At 39.2% G+C, this 19,570-nt stretch overlaps 1 protein-coding gene and 1 long non-coding RNA gene across 4 annotated transcripts in view; both read right to left on the bottom strand.

Annotated features, from left to right (window-relative positions):
• Window positions 1-279: 279 nt before the first annotated feature.
• Window positions 280-19,570, bottom strand: part of LOC112563154 — a 30,307-nt gene continuing 11,016 nt past the window's right edge. Inside the window, exons 1-3 of one of the 3 annotated variants that reach the window (XR_003098973.1) lie at window positions 12,352-12,374; window positions 2,616-2,750; window positions 280-812 (exon numbers count right to left, since the gene is read on the bottom strand). Coding sequence is in view for 1 of the 3 variants with exons in the window: in XM_025236916.1 (XP_025092701.1) it covers window positions 679-812; window positions 2,616-2,750 (269 nt within the window). In the remaining 2 variants the exon portion in view is untranslated. Of the gene's footprint in view, window positions 813-2,615; window positions 2,751-12,351; window positions 12,375-19,570 lie in introns of those variants that run through there. The other 2 variants (XM_025236916.1, XR_003098972.1) reach the window with 2 other exon arrangements.
• On the bottom strand, window positions 5,038-6,080 carry LOC112563155. Its single transcript, XR_003098974.1, has 3 exons — window positions 6,022-6,080; window positions 5,453-5,624; window positions 5,038-5,095 (listed from the first exon to the last, which is right to left on the bottom strand). It is a non-coding gene; the product is annotated as an uncharacterized LOC112563155 (long non-coding RNA).

Consider the following 19,570-nt stretch of genomic DNA (forward strand, 5'->3'; position numbering starts at 1 on the left):
GCTAAGAGCTTGCTCCTTAGGAGTGTCAGTATGAGCTTTACACATTTAGCAATAATTTTTTTTTAAGTTTGACTTTTGAAACGTCGACGGTGTGTGCGTTTCAGAGGAAAGTAGGGGTTGAGGTGGATTTTCCATCACTACCTCTCAAAACAGAGTGATATCTATGAATGACTTGTCACATCATGACTGCATAAAGACAATAGACAATACAATTACAGACACACACATACTGACAATCGCACACGTCAGCAAAGTACAAACACCATTTCTGTATAGAAGTCTGAGTTTATTTTTTAAAAGCTTTAGCGAAAGAAGAAAGAAAGAAGGTTGTATGTTGCCATTGTTGTTCATTATTATGGTGAGTGTCAATGCCAGTACATGTGTCTCTTGTTATCAGCCTCAAGCAGTACTTGAACTACAGGAAGGTTTATCATCAGAAGACAGACTGATACTAAACTACAAGCACTAGGTGAGAGTTGTGTAAGCTCTGGTTATAGTTTGTCTGTACAGGAGACAAAGCTTTAGTAGAAGTCTCTTCAAGTCATCTGCCAGGCCGCATGTTTGTAGGAGCAAAAGAAGGAGTAGACAAGTTTGTAGTAAGTGATGATTGTAGCTTGTCTTTGTAGCGGTGAGTGGTTAGGCAGAAGCAGTGATGTGGGTCGTCCATCGTTGAGCAGCTTACATGACAGGGTGTGGCTCATCGGGTGCAAGACGTCTACCCAATGAACCACCAATACCACCGCCAAAGCGAGTCTTCGTGGGATCAGCGGCTCTCTTGTGAGGCTTGTGTAGAACTTGTTCTTCTTGTATTGCTAAAACACAGAGAAATGAGATGTTGTATTACTGGTCTGTGACATTCCTGCCTCCCGAGCTTAAATATTCATACACAGTAATTTTTATATCTCAACTGCTTTAAGTTTTAAGTTTTTTACAAAATCAAATAGTGCAATTGTCTCCTTTTCTTACGAACTCTGATGGTTTTGTCTTTTTGCTCTTGTCCTATCGAACAAAGTTCAGCATCTGGTATTTTAATTCTTTGGATGCCGTCCCATTGGGTATAAATATCGGTTTATTCTTGGTCTTACCCAGCTCACTTCGTGTCTCCATATTTTTCCGATTATTTTAACACCTTTGCGACTCACAGATTGCAGGTGCTTGCTGAATTCATGGGAGAATGGGTGAGAACATTACAGGGGAAAGGGTTAACTGTGACACAAACTGTTTTGTAAACCCGGTTAACAGAAGATATTTGGCGGGAACGAGGTTGAACATTTACTCAGGCCGGAAATAGTGAAGAAAGAAGACGTGCCTGAGTCACAACATGTAAATGAGATTACAGGGTAGAGCAGGTAGTGGCCATGGACCCTGGATGCGGCGCGGTGCTGACCGCTTGTAGAGTAACCTCGCGTAGGCAGCATGTGACGTCACCACTGTAAACGGCCAGTGTGTACGACCTGCGTGTGTGTATTTGTGTTATGTGCAATGTAGGTTGGTGGACATGTGGTGGGGCGACAACCCTAAGATAGAAGGACGATGAGTGAGTCACGAATACAACGATTGCTACAGCGGTTATAAGACACGTCACTGAACCGGAACATGAGAACTGAACCTTGTTGCCAAACAGTAGGAGAGAGTGCGAGGTGTGCATAGACTTCATACTTTGTAATTGTGACTATGCTGAGACTGATATTGGGGAGTGCCCCGTTTTAAACATTGCATGAGTTGTTTGCAAGTAAATATTTGTGTGGTAGTGTGTAGAGTCCTGAGCCATAACGAACTAACGAAATAAACATGATGTGTACAGCCTCAGGCAAATGTTCTGTTGTTTGTTGACAGGACGGACAGTCGTCTGGTGCGAGTGTTGTCTTGCCACCCGTGCTGTGCCACTCAGTGAGTATTTTGTCAACGTCGGTTACCTATAGCAACATCCAATCAACATTTAGCAGGTTTCTTACTGCGGAGTGTTAGTCCGGTGATAAGTGTAAAATATAAATATTATGTGAGGTTTGGACTGTAGTCTGCTCTCACTGTGGGCGTCTGTACGAGCTTCACCATTTCACCTTCATTAACATGGAGAAAGAGCGATTGACATCAAACAGAAGTCCTCAGCCACTTTCACGGTTTAGTGAGTGTAGATAATGAGTAGAGGAAACAAAGTAAACCGATGAAAGCGAAGCATGCCGGTCTGCCTGTGTCTGACTGTCACCGTTACCTGTGGGCTGGTGGTCGGCTGCTACCATCAGCACCTGTCTCCTCGAGTGAGGAGCGCGAGACAGAAGGGTGGGGCGGCGTTTCCCCTTATTTCAACCAAACATTCACAGTAATATGAGCAGCGTGTGTACTGACCATCATAACTACAACCTAATTAAATAAGTATATGTGCTTTTAATAAATACAACGATTATTTCAGTGTGTTTCGCACAATAAATTTTATGTACTGAAATAACATTGGGACGGGCTTGTCTAATGCCATGCAATGTGTCCCGTCCTTCGTGTGTGTAAGTGTTTGTGTGTAGAAGGTCGTTCGTCTAAACTTTAACGGAAAGTATTTGTTATTTCTTGCTCTCTCTATGTGGAATCTCGCAAGCATGTCACAGTAAAATTACAAGGCTAACCATCACTCTTCACATCGGGTGCAAGACGTCTCCCACTGAAAACGCCATAGCCAGGTTTAATACCACCGCCGAAGCGAGTCTTAGTGCCATCAGAGGCTCTCTTGTGAGGCTTGTGTAGAACTTCTTCTTGTATTGCTAAAACACAGAGAAATGAGATATTGTATTACTGGTCCGTGACATTCCTGTCTCCCGAACATAAATATTCATACACGGTAACTTTTATATCTCAACTGCTTTAAGTCTTAAGTTTTCCACAAAATCAAATAATGCAATTGTCTTCTTTTCTTACGATTCTTCATAGTTTTCGTCTTTTTGCCCTTGTCCTCTTGATCAAAGTTCAGCATCTGGTATTCTAATTCTTTGGATGCTGTCCCATTGGCTATAAGTATCGTTCTTTTCTGGATCTTACTCTGGTCTGTTCGTGACTCCGTGTTTTTCAAATTATTTTAACCCCTTTGCGACTATAGACTGCAAGTGTATGTTTAATTTATGGGAGAATGAGTGAGAACATTAAATGGAAACGCGTTAACTGTGACACAAAACTGGTTTGTAAACCCGGTTTAGCAGCAGCGGGAGCGATGTATAAAATTTAATCAACCGAGTGAGGAGCACGAGACAGAAGGGTGGGGCGGCCTTTCAAATCATTGCAACCAACATTCACAGTTAATATGAGCAGCGTGTGTATTGAACATCACAACTATAACCTAATTAAATAAGTATATGTGCTTTTAATAAATACAACGATTGTTTCAGTGTGTTTCTCACAATAAATTTTATGTACTGAAATGATATGGGGACAGGCTTGTCTGATGCCATGCAATGTGTTCAGTGTTTCGTGTGTGTAAGTGTTTGTGTAAGTGTTTGTGTAAGTGTTTGTGTAAGTGTTTATGTGTAGAAGGTCGTTCGTCTAAACTTTAACGAAAAGTATTTGTTACTTCTTGCTCTTTCTATCAAAACAGCATTAATTGTGTAATACCCAGATAGCATGCAAACGTTTTAAAAACGTTTTAAAAACGTTTTAAAATGTTTACATAAAACGTTTTAAAAATGTTTGCAGAAAATGTTTTTAAAACGTTTATCATGCCCATCAAAGTAATGTTTTTAAAACGTTTTCTGCAAACATTTTTATAACGTTTTTAAAATGTTTTTAAAACATTTTATAAACATTTTTCTGTAAAACATTTTAAAAACATTAAATAAATATTCGTATGTAAACGTTGTTAAAACGTTTTTAAAATGTTTTTTAAACCTAATTTAAATGTTTCGCATGACACGTTTTTAAAACGTTTATAAAATGTTTTTTAAACTAATTTAAATGTTCCACATTTCACACATACTTTCTGCAGTTTCACTTCAAACATGGCAAAAAGGATGTACAGAGAAGATTTTCATTTGTTTTAATTAAAACATATTTCGTGTCGTTGGGAATAAACCCAGGAGACATTTACATTATACAATAGCAAGTACAAAATGGTGACCATTTGTGATAAAAATGAATAAATGATACTCAAAAAAGAGAAAAAAGAATATGAATTAATTAAACAGCGACAAATCAATGCATAGGATTTTTTTAAAAAATTAATACTTTTAAATATTTCAATTTCAAATACTTAAAGGTGAGGTGGTGCGGCACTGTGCTCCGTGCAGAGTGCCAAGGAATAATTAAACTAAAACTAAACTTATAGACCTTTAGATTTACAAAAAAACACCAGTGAATTGTAAATACAATTGGATGATGTACAAATACACCAAAAAAGTACAGTTACCTGTTGTAGATAAACATGCACATTATCATCTCTACCCTTCTACAAGGGACATATCATTCCAATTAATTAATAATATGAGAATTTCCATACCGTAAAATAAGGCTGACAATTAAAAGTTCATGTATGTCTGGTAAAGCGGGCTTTACGAAAAATGCACTTAGAACACTATCAGATCCACATGCCTTCATTTAACATACTAAAACCTTCTTATAGGTAATTATTAGATATCTTCAAATATGAGACATTGTTTGCTAAATATCAGCAAGCGTCCCAATTAGGTCAAGAGTGGCTTGGTGATAAGCCTGATGTTCCTTATGCAGCAAAGTTAGGCATACATGCCAGTGTAGAGGAGTAAAAGGAGGCAAAAGCACAGAAGTGTTATATGTGGGAGACAGCTCTTGAGCGTGGGGGAGAGCCAGTGACAAAGGACTGTCAGGACTGCCTGCTGTTGCCGTTGGAAGCGAATGGCTATGTGACCAGTACTGGCATTCGGCGGCTGTAGGTGGCATCGTAGACATTACGTGTATATCTCTAGACTTCTCTGTCACTGAGAGAGGAGTCGTCGCTCTCTGATGCGGATGGCAGCTCGGGCGGGAAGGACGACGGACAGGTAGAACAGCACTGTCTGCTGAAGCATTGATCTCCACTCTGTGATGGCTCCTGCACTAACTTTATCGGAAGCCTCCATACACCCACGGTTCTTCCGTACAGCTTCTGCAGATAGCAAAAATGGGATTTGTAGATTAAAGAAGCGCTACAGGTTTATAGATTAAAGATGGATAAAGAAGTCTCACACTATACATATTGTTTCAGTTTTATGGTGCTTATGCTTGTTCCCCATGTCTTTCCGTTTTTACGCTAGTTTCACCCATAGAAGCACAATTAATACTGACAAGAGCTACAAATAATTTTCAACTGTAGAGCTAGCAATGAAAAATGTCAATTCATGTTATACAAAAATAAGCACTTAGATCTGCACTTCTCTTTTTTGTCAAAGTATGTGTAGACAATATATCATATATCTATACCTCTAATAATAATATACACTAACATTTATACATCATCACTTACTGTAGATCATGGCCTGCACCTTCAGTCCCTTGAAAGCACACATCTCTCCCTTTTGTCCTTTCCAGTTATAGTTCCGAGCAACCTTGATGGTCAGGAGTCGCCGCATGATTCTTTTTCGCACAATCCTTTGCATTCGTTCTACCCACACAGGAGAGGCTTTTGACTTGCAAATCTTTAGAAGACAAGAAACATATCTGTCAAAAGTAGGCCACACATCATAAACAAGAAAGGGTGTAGTGAAAATATACATGGCTTTAATTATTTACCATTCAATGGCCATACAAAAATTATAACTGAAACTTTCACAAAAAGCTGACATTTAATGTTTCCTTCCCCAATAACCATAAAGTTTATCAGGCTGAAACCCTTTGAAACTGGATTTAAATTTGACTTATTGTGTTCCACACTATATATGTATGATAGATTGACAAGAACTGATCATTCTCAAATGAATTCCCTATAAAAACATAAGTTTTTCAAAAATGTCAAGCTATGCTTTAAAATTCCCCTAAATTATTACAGATTATCATTTCAATCATGGCTTTAACAATGACATCTGCTTTACGTACGAGTAATTCATGAAAGGAATCATCATCAAGGCGTCCATCCAGTTCCAACAGCTCTTGCTGTGTTCTAATCGGAAGGATCAAATCTTCTGGCAACATTCAGACATCCTTTGCTGGAGCAGGCTAGTCTTTGCTTATCAGTGAATGAATCACCATATCTTTTACTTCCTGTAGCATCAATTTCAATTCTCTGTCTTGTTTCAGAATGAGCCAGGCAAATGCTGCAACAATATGAACATAGCACTGTGAGCAAAAGTGGACAATTAACTTTTATAGGTGAATGAAACCAATCAACGGTGATTTGGGAGGCAGTAAGAAACTTGTATAACCAACACTATGTTCAACATGAGATTGTGAAAGGGAATTCACAACAAAATTAAATAGGCAAAACAAAAAGCAAGAAAAGTTACCCATAATATAAAATTGTCTGAATTACCTTCATTAGACACTCTCTGGGTACTGCCTTTTACTGCTGCAGTTGTGAGGTCTGTCCCCTCTTGTACTCCTTGCTGAGAGTCACTACGTTGGTCACTGGGGTGCTCACGTCGTGGTGCCAATATTCTGGTGGTTAGTGCATTTACCTGTGGGCATAAACGCTTGTTTTCCACTTGTGGTTGCAATGAGTCTGGCAATGGTCCTGCTGGCACTGCTGGATGCACTGATTTCCATCTAAAGTCGTCTTCTTCCTCCTCGTCTGGGCTCTCTAGCCCTAACCTAATTAACAAGCATACCTATAATAAGTGTGCAGTGAAATGACAATTATGAAAATTTAAGAATTTTCTGGAGTAAAAGATTTAAGAAATAAAATAATAATAATTCCTAGGCTATACCTATCATAATATCAATATTACCCTCATGAAAAATTGAAATGAACTACTGAAATCTGTACTGATCTTGTAAGTTGTTCTCCAAACCTAGGGATTCCCTAATCCCTGTCATTCTATAACTCAACAAGACACAATGTGACTACTTTGTTTCTCTTCCTCTTCCGATCTTTTCAACCTTTAGTGCTTTCATCATCTGTTGTATCCAAGTTTTGATGTATACTGGCTGTTATCCACTTTTCGTCTGGCAACCAAATGCTCATCTGAAAGGGTTATTATTTTGTGAAGTTATAATAAACATCGAGAATAATGGCATGCAATGCTTTACCACACAATATGAATTTCACATGACAAAATCAGTTAACTGTCTGTTCGCTGAGATGTTAATGGTCATGTGGCTGTATGTTCCAGTCTGTAACCACAATAAACCCTAAGCAAGGTCTGCGTGGACTAAAGACACTAACACTACCTTAAAACCTTTTACAAAATAAATATGAACAAACTTTATCAAGAGACTGACCACAAAAATATTAACCAGGCTGATGAAGTCATCAAACATCTAATCTCTATAATAAACATATATATGACAATGAGTAAAAAGTATAAAAGTACCCTTTGAACCCAAAATGCAAACAGCTTGAAGAGTCCAGGTATGTCTATCTGGCAGAGCTCCCTCCTGAAGGTGTTTTGTCAGCTCACTTGGTGGCCAGTATGCTAACCGTTTCGCGTGCTGAAAAATAAACAATCCTCTATGAACTCTTACCAGGGAGGCTAACTGTGTGTCTTTATGGGAGTGTTGGATGTTTGACTTCATCTGTCATATTTCCATCAGAGATTATGACTGCATATATTTTTATACACTGTTATACTCAAGGAACTATGGTAAATTCAGGAAGGATAGCATGAATATTGTTCAGCTGAGATATGATTGTATTGACTGCAGTTTGCTTCTGTGGCATGCAATGTTATAATGTAACGTTATTTAATGTTATTAAAAACTCTGTCATCCGTAAGAACATGTAACACAAATTTACACCATAATGAGAAATGATTACACAATACCAGTGGTACCATTTCAGCCATAGATAACGGTTTAGCAATGAATTCAAGCAAGCAGTTATTACAGGATGCTTTTGTCGCAACAAGGCAAGAAGTACTGAAAGTGAACTGTTGGAAATGTTAAATGTTGCGACCCAATATGCCAACTGTGTGGCCAAATCTGTATCTGTTTCACTGTCGCTCTCTGAAGATATCCTGAATCAAACCGATCATCAATATAATCTTCAAATTCACTAAAATTAGATTTCACAACATCATCATCATTATTTTCATCCAAATTGTATTTAGTCGGTAAATATTGCTGGCGTGATGTTATCGCTGAGAGTTCTGGTGTCTGCTGGTTCGAACTGTTATTAATTTTCTCTGTAGATCTAAAACTGTGAGCACCTTCTCTACGGGACAGTGAATCGTGAATGTTTGTATCAGTGTGTATTGAATACATCTGACTTTCTTCTTTCAGTTCTGCCAACGCTGCTTCTACAAGTTTTATTAACTTTTTTCGTCCAGTAGGACGACATGATGTGAACTATCAGTTGCCTTAACGTATTAGAATATTAGATTATGTACAAGCGCTCAATTCAGAAAGTAAACTTTGACACATCACACCCAATAAGCATACATGAAATGTGTGTTGTACTAGAACACGGTATATAGCGTTTTATAATAAAGAACCTGCAGTACGTGTGTGGTAAACAAAGAGAAAAGATTACAACCTTGATTTCAAACATACAGTACATCAGCAGAGAAAATGTCGCGCCGCGTGGAATCATGGGAGTACGTGCATCCACAAGAAGAATAGCAAATATTTAGTTACGTAGCATTGATGTTCTAAAAATTGCAATGATTTTAAACTACCAAACCTAGTCATAAGACAAATATAACAAAGTCTTTAAAAAAGCTTTTTGGTGATGATTTTCAGTATCTACACCGTGGACTGGCTCTAAAATTCCATAGGAAAAGTGAAAGCCTGCGAATCAAATAGTGACGTCTTTTAAAAAATTACGTCATGATGCGCAGCCATAAAGGTTAACATTGTAAACGTTTATAAAACATTTATTTAACATTTTTGTTTTAAATGTTTTATTTTCAAACATTTTAAAAATGTTTTTAAAATATTTTACTTAAAAATGTTTTTTTGGTAAATGTTTTTAAAATGTTTTTAAAACGTTTTATCTAAAACGTAAACCTTATTACAACCATGTAAACGTTTTTAAAACGTTTTTAAAATGTTTTCATGCTATCTGGGTAGTTTAGTCCCTGTTACTCCTGGAGGAGCATAGGGCCGCAACAACTCCTCGCCAACGGACATGGTATAGGGCAGCCCCTTCAGATGGCCCCATGTGGTTCCCACGTCCTTTGCCTCGCTCTCTACTGTTCTTTTCCAAGTCTGCCAACTCTCCTCTTCTCCTGAGAGTTCCAGTCACCAGGTTTCAGCTGGTTTGCGCAGGGTGTGTCCTGTCCAGCCTCATTTGCGCTTTGTGATGTCCTGGCTGATGGCATTCTGGTTGGTACCTTTACAAAGGCTGCTGTTGGAGATCTTTTCAGGCCATCTTGTTCCTAGAACAGTGATGGCGAACCTATGGCACGCGTGCCCAAGGTGGCACGCGAAATGATTTTGTGCGGCACGAAACGACGCTGATGGATTTTTTAAAATTTCAAATTCTCATAAGTAATAGCCTTCAATTTTTTCAGAAAACTGTAAATAATATTAAAGAAGTGATGTTGGATCATATTCCACATAATTTCTTCATATTACTTTTATTAACTTGGGTATCATATGACATAGCGTCATAGCGCATAATAAATTTTGAACAAGACAAATCTCGTTTTTGAAAGAGTTCTCCTTAGCTCCCGCCATTTTGCAGATTCTGAGGAGGTCTTACGTTGATCGCTAGCGTTTCAGTCAATAATTTTTAAAAATAATTACCGTAACATGTCATTTTCGAAGTTTAAAAAAAGAAAACTTAATGAAGAAGAAGGAAGTGGCAGAGCTTTCCAAGAATGGTGGACTGAAAGATATGGAATGATTCACAGGGAAAACAAGGCCTTATGTGCCATGTGTTTGGAAAGTGTCGTTTGTCGGACATCCTCAGTAAAACGTCATTATGAGTCCAGTCACAGCTGGCTTTTAGGCAAAAGCGAGGATGAGCAAAAAGAACATATTATCGCGTGAGTTAAAAACGTGATTTCACAATCCACTTCTTTTGTAAACTTTGTTAAAAGTTCTTCTAACTTAGTGGCTGCAAGTTTTGAAGTTTCCAAAATTAGAGCTAAGCATGAAAAACTTGTAAGTGATGGTGATTATATAAAGGAAGGATGGTTAGAGTGTGCGTCTTATTTGTTTGAAGACTTCAAAAACAAGGATAAAGTCATTCAGAGAATAAAGGATTTGCCAATAAGCCGAAACACGTTAAAGCGAGAGTTATGAACTTGCACGCTAATATTCAAGAACAAGTAAAGAATGATATTAATGCATGTTAAGCTTATTCTATTTGCCTTGATGAAAATACTGATGTGACATCGTCTGCTCGACTGGCCATCATTGCCAGATATAGCAAAGGACATGAAATACACGAAGAACTAATAAAATTAGCAACTGTACCAATGACGACAACAGGCGCAGATATATGTCAAACTGTTGTGACAGAACTCAGAAATGCCGATGTAGATCTCAAAAAAATTGTTTCTGTTACAACTGATGGTGCTCCGAGTATGACTGGGAAAGATGCAGGTTTGGTTACTTTGTTTACAAAACATGTTGGACACCCCTATTAGCTTTTCACTGCATTGTGCACCAACAAGCCCTAACCGGCTTAAAGGAACTTGAAGACATTATGAAATGTGTAACAAAAACCGTAAACTTCATTACTGCCCGTGCTTTTGAACAAGAGAAAATTTGAACAGCTGCTAAATGAAGTTCAATCAAGTTACTCTGGTTTATTAATGTACAACAACGTACGTTGGCTAAGCCGAGGTCAGGTTCTGGAACGGTTTGTGATTGCCTTGATGAAATTCGAACCTTTATGGATGACAACAAACAAAATTGCTCAGAATTGACAAATGTTGACTGGCTTATTAGACTAATGTTTTTTTACCGATTTCTCATCCATCTGAATGAACTTAATACAAAGTTGCAAGGCTTCGGAAAATCTGTCGATCAGGGATTTGACATATTGAAAGCATTTGAGAAAAAGTTGAAGATTTACAAACGTGACATAGAGAAGGAAGAATTAAAATATTTTCAGAAACTGAAGAAATTTTATGATGATTAGAAATTCATGAAAACTACTGGCAAAAATCTCAGAAAAGGTTGTTTTTAGAGATAATTAACACAACTGCTGAGCAATTTTCATTGCGTTTTGAACAGTTTCGCAAATTCGAGGACACTTTCAAATTTATAAATATCCAGATACAGTAGATTTCGAAAAACTCTGGATTTTACCATGTTTTCTTGGATGGGATTAGATGACTTTAAAATGCAACTTGTTGAGTTTCAGTCCAGCGCAATTTGGAAACAGAAATTTATTGACTTACGAATACGACTTGAATTAATTGAAGGTGAACGGTTAAATGGATCATTAGAACCTCAGATATTTGGCAGAAAATGAGATTTCTTCAAGTCTGGAATGACCTGCCTCAAACTTTCAATTCTCTGACAAAAGTAGCAGCATCCATTCTGACAATTTTCTCGTCTACTTACTCATGCGAATTGTTATTTTCTACAATGAATTATATCAAATCAGATGCCAGAAATCATTGACCGATGATTTAAGTGCGGCGTGTGTAACTTTGAAGAATACACGGTATACCCCAGATACCAACTGTTATCATCTAACTCACAACAGCAGAAGTCGCATTGATTGACCTGCCCCAAGACTTCAAAATCTGTAGGTCAGTATAATAACGTTGAATAAATAAGTATTATTTTATAATTTATAATTTTATACTAAGCAGCTTTATTTTTTCCGCGCAGCAATCTTACTGGTTACTGGCTGTAGCACTTCGTTTGTATAGCGGCGTCATTAAGTAGACCGACTTGGCACGCAGCAATTTTTATTGCTTTGAAATTGAAATAATTGGCACTCGGACTGAAAAATGTACGCCATCACTGTCCTAGAATAAGGCATACTCATCGGTTAGTAAAGGTCTGGAGCTTGTTGTTGTTTGTCACTCTCCAGGTTTCAGAACCATACAGTAGGACTGCCTTCACATTGGAGTTGAAAATGCGGGTCTTACTGCTGAAGTTCAATGCTAGGGAGTTCCAGATGGTCCGTAGGCTGTTCAAAGCATGCCTGGCATTGTTGATGTAGCTTTTTAATGAAGCGAACAATTAAAATTTGGAAGTGGCTCGTATTGGAAATGCGTTATATGAATCTCAGTTTTGTTTATTTTCTAAATCGGGCATAAATAATGACTTGTGTTTATCATACATTGGGATAAAATAACTTACCATCAGGCTCTGCATCACAAGAAACTCATCTCTACACACAGGAATGAGTAGAAGCTGCTGCCAGGATCATCAGCTGACGCATGGTGACAAGTGTTTAGAGTTGCAATAAGGCTACAGGCTGAGACGATTGGCGGATAGCTTCTGTCAGAAACATCGTCTTCAGTCCTTTTATAGCCAGTCTGTAGCACGCCCCCTGGCAACGGCTTTTGTTCGTGTTTGTTTGGTTTTGTTGTCCTTGTTTACCTTCAGAAAAGCTTCTACGTTTCACAGAAACAGATCACACATAACATTTCTCTCACTGGCCTCTCGGCCTCAACTAACAGAGGGTGGAGTCCACAATATGTCAGTAACTTCCTTTTACGGTATTGTGACCTGTCCTTGGTGTGATCGACATGTCTACAAATATCAGTGTTACTATAAGTCTTAAATTAAGCAAAGAGTGAACAGAAATCATAAGTATGTAAGATTTTTTTTTATTTAAGTTCACCCGACACCAATCGTCCAAAATTCAGGTCCAAGGTAGGAGGTGTTTGTAAAGTCCAGAGTTCACCTCAGCGACATCATGCAGCAAACACATAACAAGAGTTCAGCTTCATTGTTTTTTTTTTCACATTTGACAAAAGTAACCTTTCCTCTTACTTTGATAAAAAGTACTCTGTTGGTCTCAAATGTGTGAAAATCATCAGCTCACAATTTTAATTCGCTTCAAATATTAATTAAAAAAACAGCAAGGAATACACCTGATAGCCGTTTCTTTAAACTCTAATATAAGAATGTTAAATAATCTGACATCACTACCTGTCATCAGAAAGATGTATGAAACTTACAGCTGGCGATAAAGAAAAAAACATTGACACACCATTAGCAGAACTCGACAAACCACTCACACAAACATTCCCTAACTAACACTCACACACTTGATCACTCTCTCTCTCTCTCACGTACTTGCATGTATATATATATATGTACAAACAGACTCTCATCCTCATTCAATAACAAAAAAGGAATACTCAGCAAGGCAACAGTAACTATAATTTTAGCGGTTTATTATGTAATCAGTGCTTACTGGTAATTGACATTAATTGAGACTAATGAGAGGTGAGTGCAATGTGTTTGAGTAAACACTCACAACGACTGTCTACGTCAATAATGAATCTGTTTCTATTTGTCAGTCGGTTCGTCAGTCAGTTAGTTGAGCGGCGTGCCACATGTTATAAATGCTGTCTGAAGTCAGTGAATGTTGACATGACTGTCATGACACACAGGTATGTAGATAGCAGCAGAGTCAGCAACTTATTTTACACGTGTCCTCCCAGACCGTCAACAGCAACAACAACAACAGCAACGAGAGCAACAACAACAGCAACGACAAATCACCTGTATGTAAAGACAAGATGTACCTGTGAGACAGTTTCAGAAATAAAGCTCATCAGTCTAATGAGTGGAACAGTAAAGCTAGTCTTCCGCCTTTCCTCAAAGGCTCAACATGTTCAGACACCAACCACCAGTTACACTCCAATGAGTTACACGCAATGTAACGACTCAGGTTTCTATGTGACCCACTCACCACGTGCACTCAAAGAGGTGAAGGTCAAGGTGTCGTGACATTTTCCGAGAAGCGGCGTGGGAGTGCAGTGGGACAAAACTAGTTCATGAGAAAGGGAGAACACTAGTAGGTAGACAAAAATATTCTATCCATCATAGCTCACAAAAACTTAAAACAAACGCATCAGATGTTGTGGGAAACAAAATCACTAAACAGAACTAGGGGATCGTTCCATAAGAGGAATTCTTACATCTTCTTACAGCATTACTTCTCATCCTGTACTGATTCCCAAACTTAAAGGTAGACAATAATTTCCAAAGTAAATATTCTGTTGATATCCACGTAGCATGTAGTACAGATTCCAGGGTTAGTCTGCCTCTATTTTAGTGCAAAACATGTATTATGCAACATCCCTGTTGCTCAGGCAATCTCTCAGTTTCTGATCTCTTTAAGCACAAGACGATCCAACACACACCTTGTCTCCTACAAAGTCAACTTCCGGTACTTTGATAATGAGGCGAGTCAATGCACAAACAGATATACAATTCAAACTATGCACACGTGACCTACTATACCAAGAAACGCCAGGAAAATGTCAGAAGGTAGGAAATAAAGGGCATCAAGCAGGTGAGTAAATCAGGTAGGAAAGAAGCCGGTGAAAGACAAAGACCACAGGAAGTGACGCAGGACAAAGAGGTCGCTGGATGGAGAAGTTCACCTGTTAGTATTTATAAATGAAGATGCGTTTATTAACTTTTAGTCTGTTTGTCAGAAGAAGGAATCAAAAGCAGATGTTGTTACCAACGACAAGTATCGGCAGACGCTCGTCAATTGTTGGCAGTCAGTGGATGAATAAATTCCTCACGTTCATAACCCCTAGGCGCGTGCACCTTCTTGTAGTCAGGTCTACGTGTTCACCTTTCTGTGTTGACAAGTTGTGTGAGGTCGTCACTAGGTCTTGTTTTGTCACACGATATCACCTTGTGTGACCCCAGAGTGACTGAAGTCTCTGACAATACAGTTCATCGTGTCAAGGCTGCTCTCGTACAGGTTCTCACCACACATCACCACCAACACCACCAGCAACAACAATCCCGAAACGTGCAGACCACGTCAAGTCCAAGACATTTGCCAGACATGTTTCCAAGCAAAGGTCGTGTTAAGGAGTAACTATACATTAAAAACAATAAAGAATATTTCTGAGAGATCATATCAACCAATCATCTTAGCCTTTAGCCTTATTTAAACTCTAAACATCATGTCACCATGCTGATGATCCTGACAGCAGCTCTACACCTTAGATAGCAAGTAAACATTTTAAAAACGTTTTAAAAACGCTTACATGGGTGTAATAAGGTTTACGTTTTAGATGAAACATTTTAGAAACATTTTAAAAACATTTACCAAAAAACATTTTTAATTGAAACATTTTAAAAACGTTTTTAAAATGTTTGAAAATAAAACGTTTAAACAAAAATTTTAAATATATGTTTTATAAACATTTACAACGTTAACCTGTATGGCTGCCCGTGATGACGTAATTTTTTAAAACACGTCACAATTTTTTTCGCGGCATTCTTGGAGGAAGAAGACGACTTTAGACGGAAATCAGTGCATCCAGCAGCGCCAGCAGGACCACTGCCAGACTCACTGCAACCACAAGTGGCCAACAAGCGTTTATGCCCACAGGTGAATGCACTAACCACCAGAATATTGCCACCACGACGTGAGCACCCCAGTGACCAACGTAGTGACTCTCTGCAAGGAGTACAAGAGGGGACAGACCTCACAACTGCAGCAGTAGAAGGCGGTACCCAGAGGATGTCTAACGAATGTAATTCAGACAATTTTATATTATGGTTTACTTTTCTTGCTTTTTGGTTGGCCTATTTAATTTTGTTGTGAATTCCCTTCACAATCTCAAGTTGAACATAGTGTTGGTTATACAAGTTTCTTACTGCCTCACAAACCACTGTTGATTGGCTTCATGGGTAGCGGTCCGGTGGCGCAACGGTTAGCGCTGTTAGCGCCTGTCACCAATACAGTGAAGGTTGGCTGCCCTGAGTTCATTTCTCGTCTCGGGCATGCTGTTCTTTCTCTGCACGTGGCATCTGTTTACAGGGCTGGCTGCTTGCCGTAATATAGCCTTAGTTGCTGACACGGCGTAAAACACCAATTTCCCCCCCCCCTTGATTGGCTTCATTCACCTATAAAAGTTAATTGTCCACTTTTGCTCACAGTGCTATGTTCATACTGTTGCAGCATTAGCCTGGCTCATTCTGAAACAAGACAAAGAATTGAAATTGATGCTACAGGAAGTAAAAGATATGGTGATTCATTCACTGATAAGCAAAGACCAGCCTGCTCCAGCAAAGGATGCCTGAATGTTGCCAGAAGATTTGATCCTTCCAATTAGAACACAGCAGGAGCTGTTGGGACTGGTTGGACGCCTTGATGATGATTCCTTTCATGAATTACTCGTACGTAAAGCTGATGTCATTGTTAAAGCCATGATTGAAATGATAATCTGTAATAATTTAGTGGAATTGTACAGCGTAGCTTGACATTTTTGAAAAACTTATGTTTTTATAGGGAATGCATTTGAGAATGATCAGTTCATGTACAAGTCAAATTTTAAATCCAGTTTCAAAGGTTTTCACTCTCATAAACTTTATGGTTATTGGGGAAGAATACATTAAATGTCAGCTTTTTGTGAAAGTTTTCAGTTTATAATTTTTTATGGCCCTTGAATGATAGGATTGTTAATAATATAAACCATGTATATTTTCACTACACCCTTACTTGTTTATGATGTGTGGTATACTTTTGACAGATATGTTTCTTGTATTCCAATGATTTGCAGACCAAAAGCCTCTCCTGTATGGGTAGAAGGAATACAAAGGATTGTGCAAAAAGAATCATGCGGCGACTCCTGACCGACAAGGTTGCTCGGAACTATAACTGGAAAGTACAAATTGGAGAGTTGTGTGCTTTCAAGAAACTGAAGGTGCAGACCATGATCTACACTAAGTTACAAGTATTTAGACGGATTGATATATTGTCTACACATACTTTGACAAAACAGAGAGGGGCAGATCTAAGTGCTTATTTTTGTATAAGATGAATTGACATTTTTCATGGCTAGCTCTACAGTTTAAAATTATTTTTAGCTCTTGTCAGTAGTAATTGAGCTTCTGTGGGTGAAACTGGCGTAAAAACGGAAAGACATGGGGAACAAGCAAAAGCACCATAGAACTGAAACAGTTTGTATAGTGTGAGACTTCTTTAGTCCATCTTTAAGAGCTGTCTCCCACATATAACACTTCTGTACTTTTACCTCCTTTTACTCCTCTACACTGGCATGTACGCCTCACTTTGCTGCATAAGGAACATCAGGCTTATCACCAAGCCACTCTTGACCCTAATTGGGACGCTTGCTGATATTTAGCAACAATGTCTCATATTTGAGATATCTAATAATTAGATATAAGAAGGTTTTAGCATGTTAATATGAAGGCATATGGATCTGATAGTGTTCTAAATGCATTTTTCTTAAAGCCGCTTTACCAGACATACATGAACTTTCAATTGTTCAGCCTTGTTTTACAGTGTGGAAATTCTCATAAGGCTGGTTAATTGAAATATGTCCCTTGTAGAAGGGTCGAGATGATAATTTGCATGTTGTTATCTACAAAGGGGTAACTGTATTTTTTGGTGTATTTTGTACATCATCCAATGTATTTACAATTCACTATTTTTTTTAAATCTTAAGGTCTATAACAGCGGTTCTCAACCTTTTACTTGTGGCGACCCCCCTGACGAACACCGGTACGTCCGCGACCCCCCTTAGCCAGCTAGGTCGGTGGAAGAGCGGGGGACGTGTGCGGACGTTTTGTCGACAGGACGTTTCGCCGCTGGACGTTTCGGAGTCGGACGTTTTGCCGACCGGACGTTTCGCCACCGGACGTTTCGGAGTCGGACGTTTTGCCGACCGGCGTTTCGCCGCATTATGTCACAGAGAGAGAGAGCTTACTTACTTCTCAAAGAATGAAAGTAACTACTAGATTACACAATAATTCTTTATTTCAAACACATTTTACACACAGACTTCACAGACAGTTCACTTTGATTGTCACAGATTATGCGCAACAACTTTGAGAAAAAACTTTGATACAATAGCGAGAGAAATGTGTGAGCTAACGGTTCACATGAGGAGGGATAGTGAGAGAGAGTCCACTGATACATTGATACAATGGCGAGAGAAATGTGTGAGCTAACGGTTCACATGAGGAGGGATAGTGAGAGAGAGTTCACTGATACATTGATACAATGGCGAGAGAAATGTGTAAGCTAAGGGGCGTCCCACACTTGACTTCGGCTAAAGGTCCCGCGTGAAATGCCGAAATGAAGTGCCCCGCGCCGAAACGTCCGGCGGCGAAACGCCGGTCGGCAAAAGGTCCGACTCCGAAACGTCCGGTGGCGAAACGTCCGGTCGGCAAAACGTCCGGCTCCGAAACGTCCGGCGGCGAAACGTCCGACTCCGAAACGTCCGGCGGCGAAACGTCCGTCGGCGAAAAGTCCGTGTACCGCGGGGGAGCCTTAGCTAACCTCCAATCCCGCGTCCAGGAAATCAACAACGGAAGAACAAAGTTCGCATCTGCAAAAAGTATAACTGTTAATGAAATTTTACTAAAGCAAATTCTGCGGTGCTAATAAATATTATTTTATTAATTTTATTGGACACTCTCTTTGATTAATGAGAAGGTTGAGCCTACTTGCTGTTGCATAGAGAAGCGAACCTGTGTGCGATGTTCGTACCCACTGCTATTCGCAGCTCAGCCTCTGCGTCCACACGATTTCTGTATTTCGACTTCAGTGCTGCCAATGCTGAAAATCCTTGCTGACACATATACGAAGTTGAAAATGTTAGCAGAACTTTCATTGCTTTCTCAGAAAGCACCGTTCACGCTAATCCAGAATTTTGGCACTGGTGTTGTTTGGAAGACCATTTTCAGGGATTGGTCACTCGAAAGGTCGATGAGCTGCTCTTCTTCTTGCGTGAACAACCCGCTTGTGCTAGGATCAGCCAGAAATGGATTACGAATCCAATCGTATTTAGTCACATCAATTTCAGCGAAGTAATGCTGAAACCTTTCTTGCAGTCCGTTTAGATGGGCAATAATTACATTCTTCACCTGATCAAGATTCAAGTTAACGTCAGCCTTGCACTTACACAAGCACGGAAACATCAAAAATATTTTCTCTTGCGTCCACAACGAAATTTTTCGGACGAAAGCATTCATCTTGTCAGTTGTTTGTAATATGGTGGTGTCTTTCCCTTGCAAAGACGTATTCACAACGTTCAGCTTCTCAAATATGTCCGATAAATATGCCATTAGCAGCAGCCATCGGTCGTTCTTAAGCCCCCACCCCGCACTGTCTGGTCATGGCCTTCTGTCAGGGACCTAGAGTACGAGGACTAAGCAGTGAGCACGTGCGAGGGCGAAAGGGTGTGAATGATGGACGTTTCCTGAATGCGTGCCTTTTAGATGTTTTTTTTTTAAAAAGAGAGAGGTGTGACTGGAGAGGGAGAGGGGAGTCAGCGATGAGAGATTGGGGGAGAGAGAGGGCAAAAGGCGAGAGGAGGGAGATTGGAGGCTTAATTGTTGAGAG

The sequence above is a fragment of the Pomacea canaliculata genome, linkage group LG4 (assembly GCF_003073045.1).
Source record: "Pomacea canaliculata isolate SZHN2017 linkage group LG4, ASM307304v1, whole genome shotgun sequence".
Classification (NCBI taxonomy): Eukaryota; Metazoa; Mollusca; class Gastropoda; order Architaenioglossa; family Ampullariidae; genus Pomacea; species Pomacea canaliculata.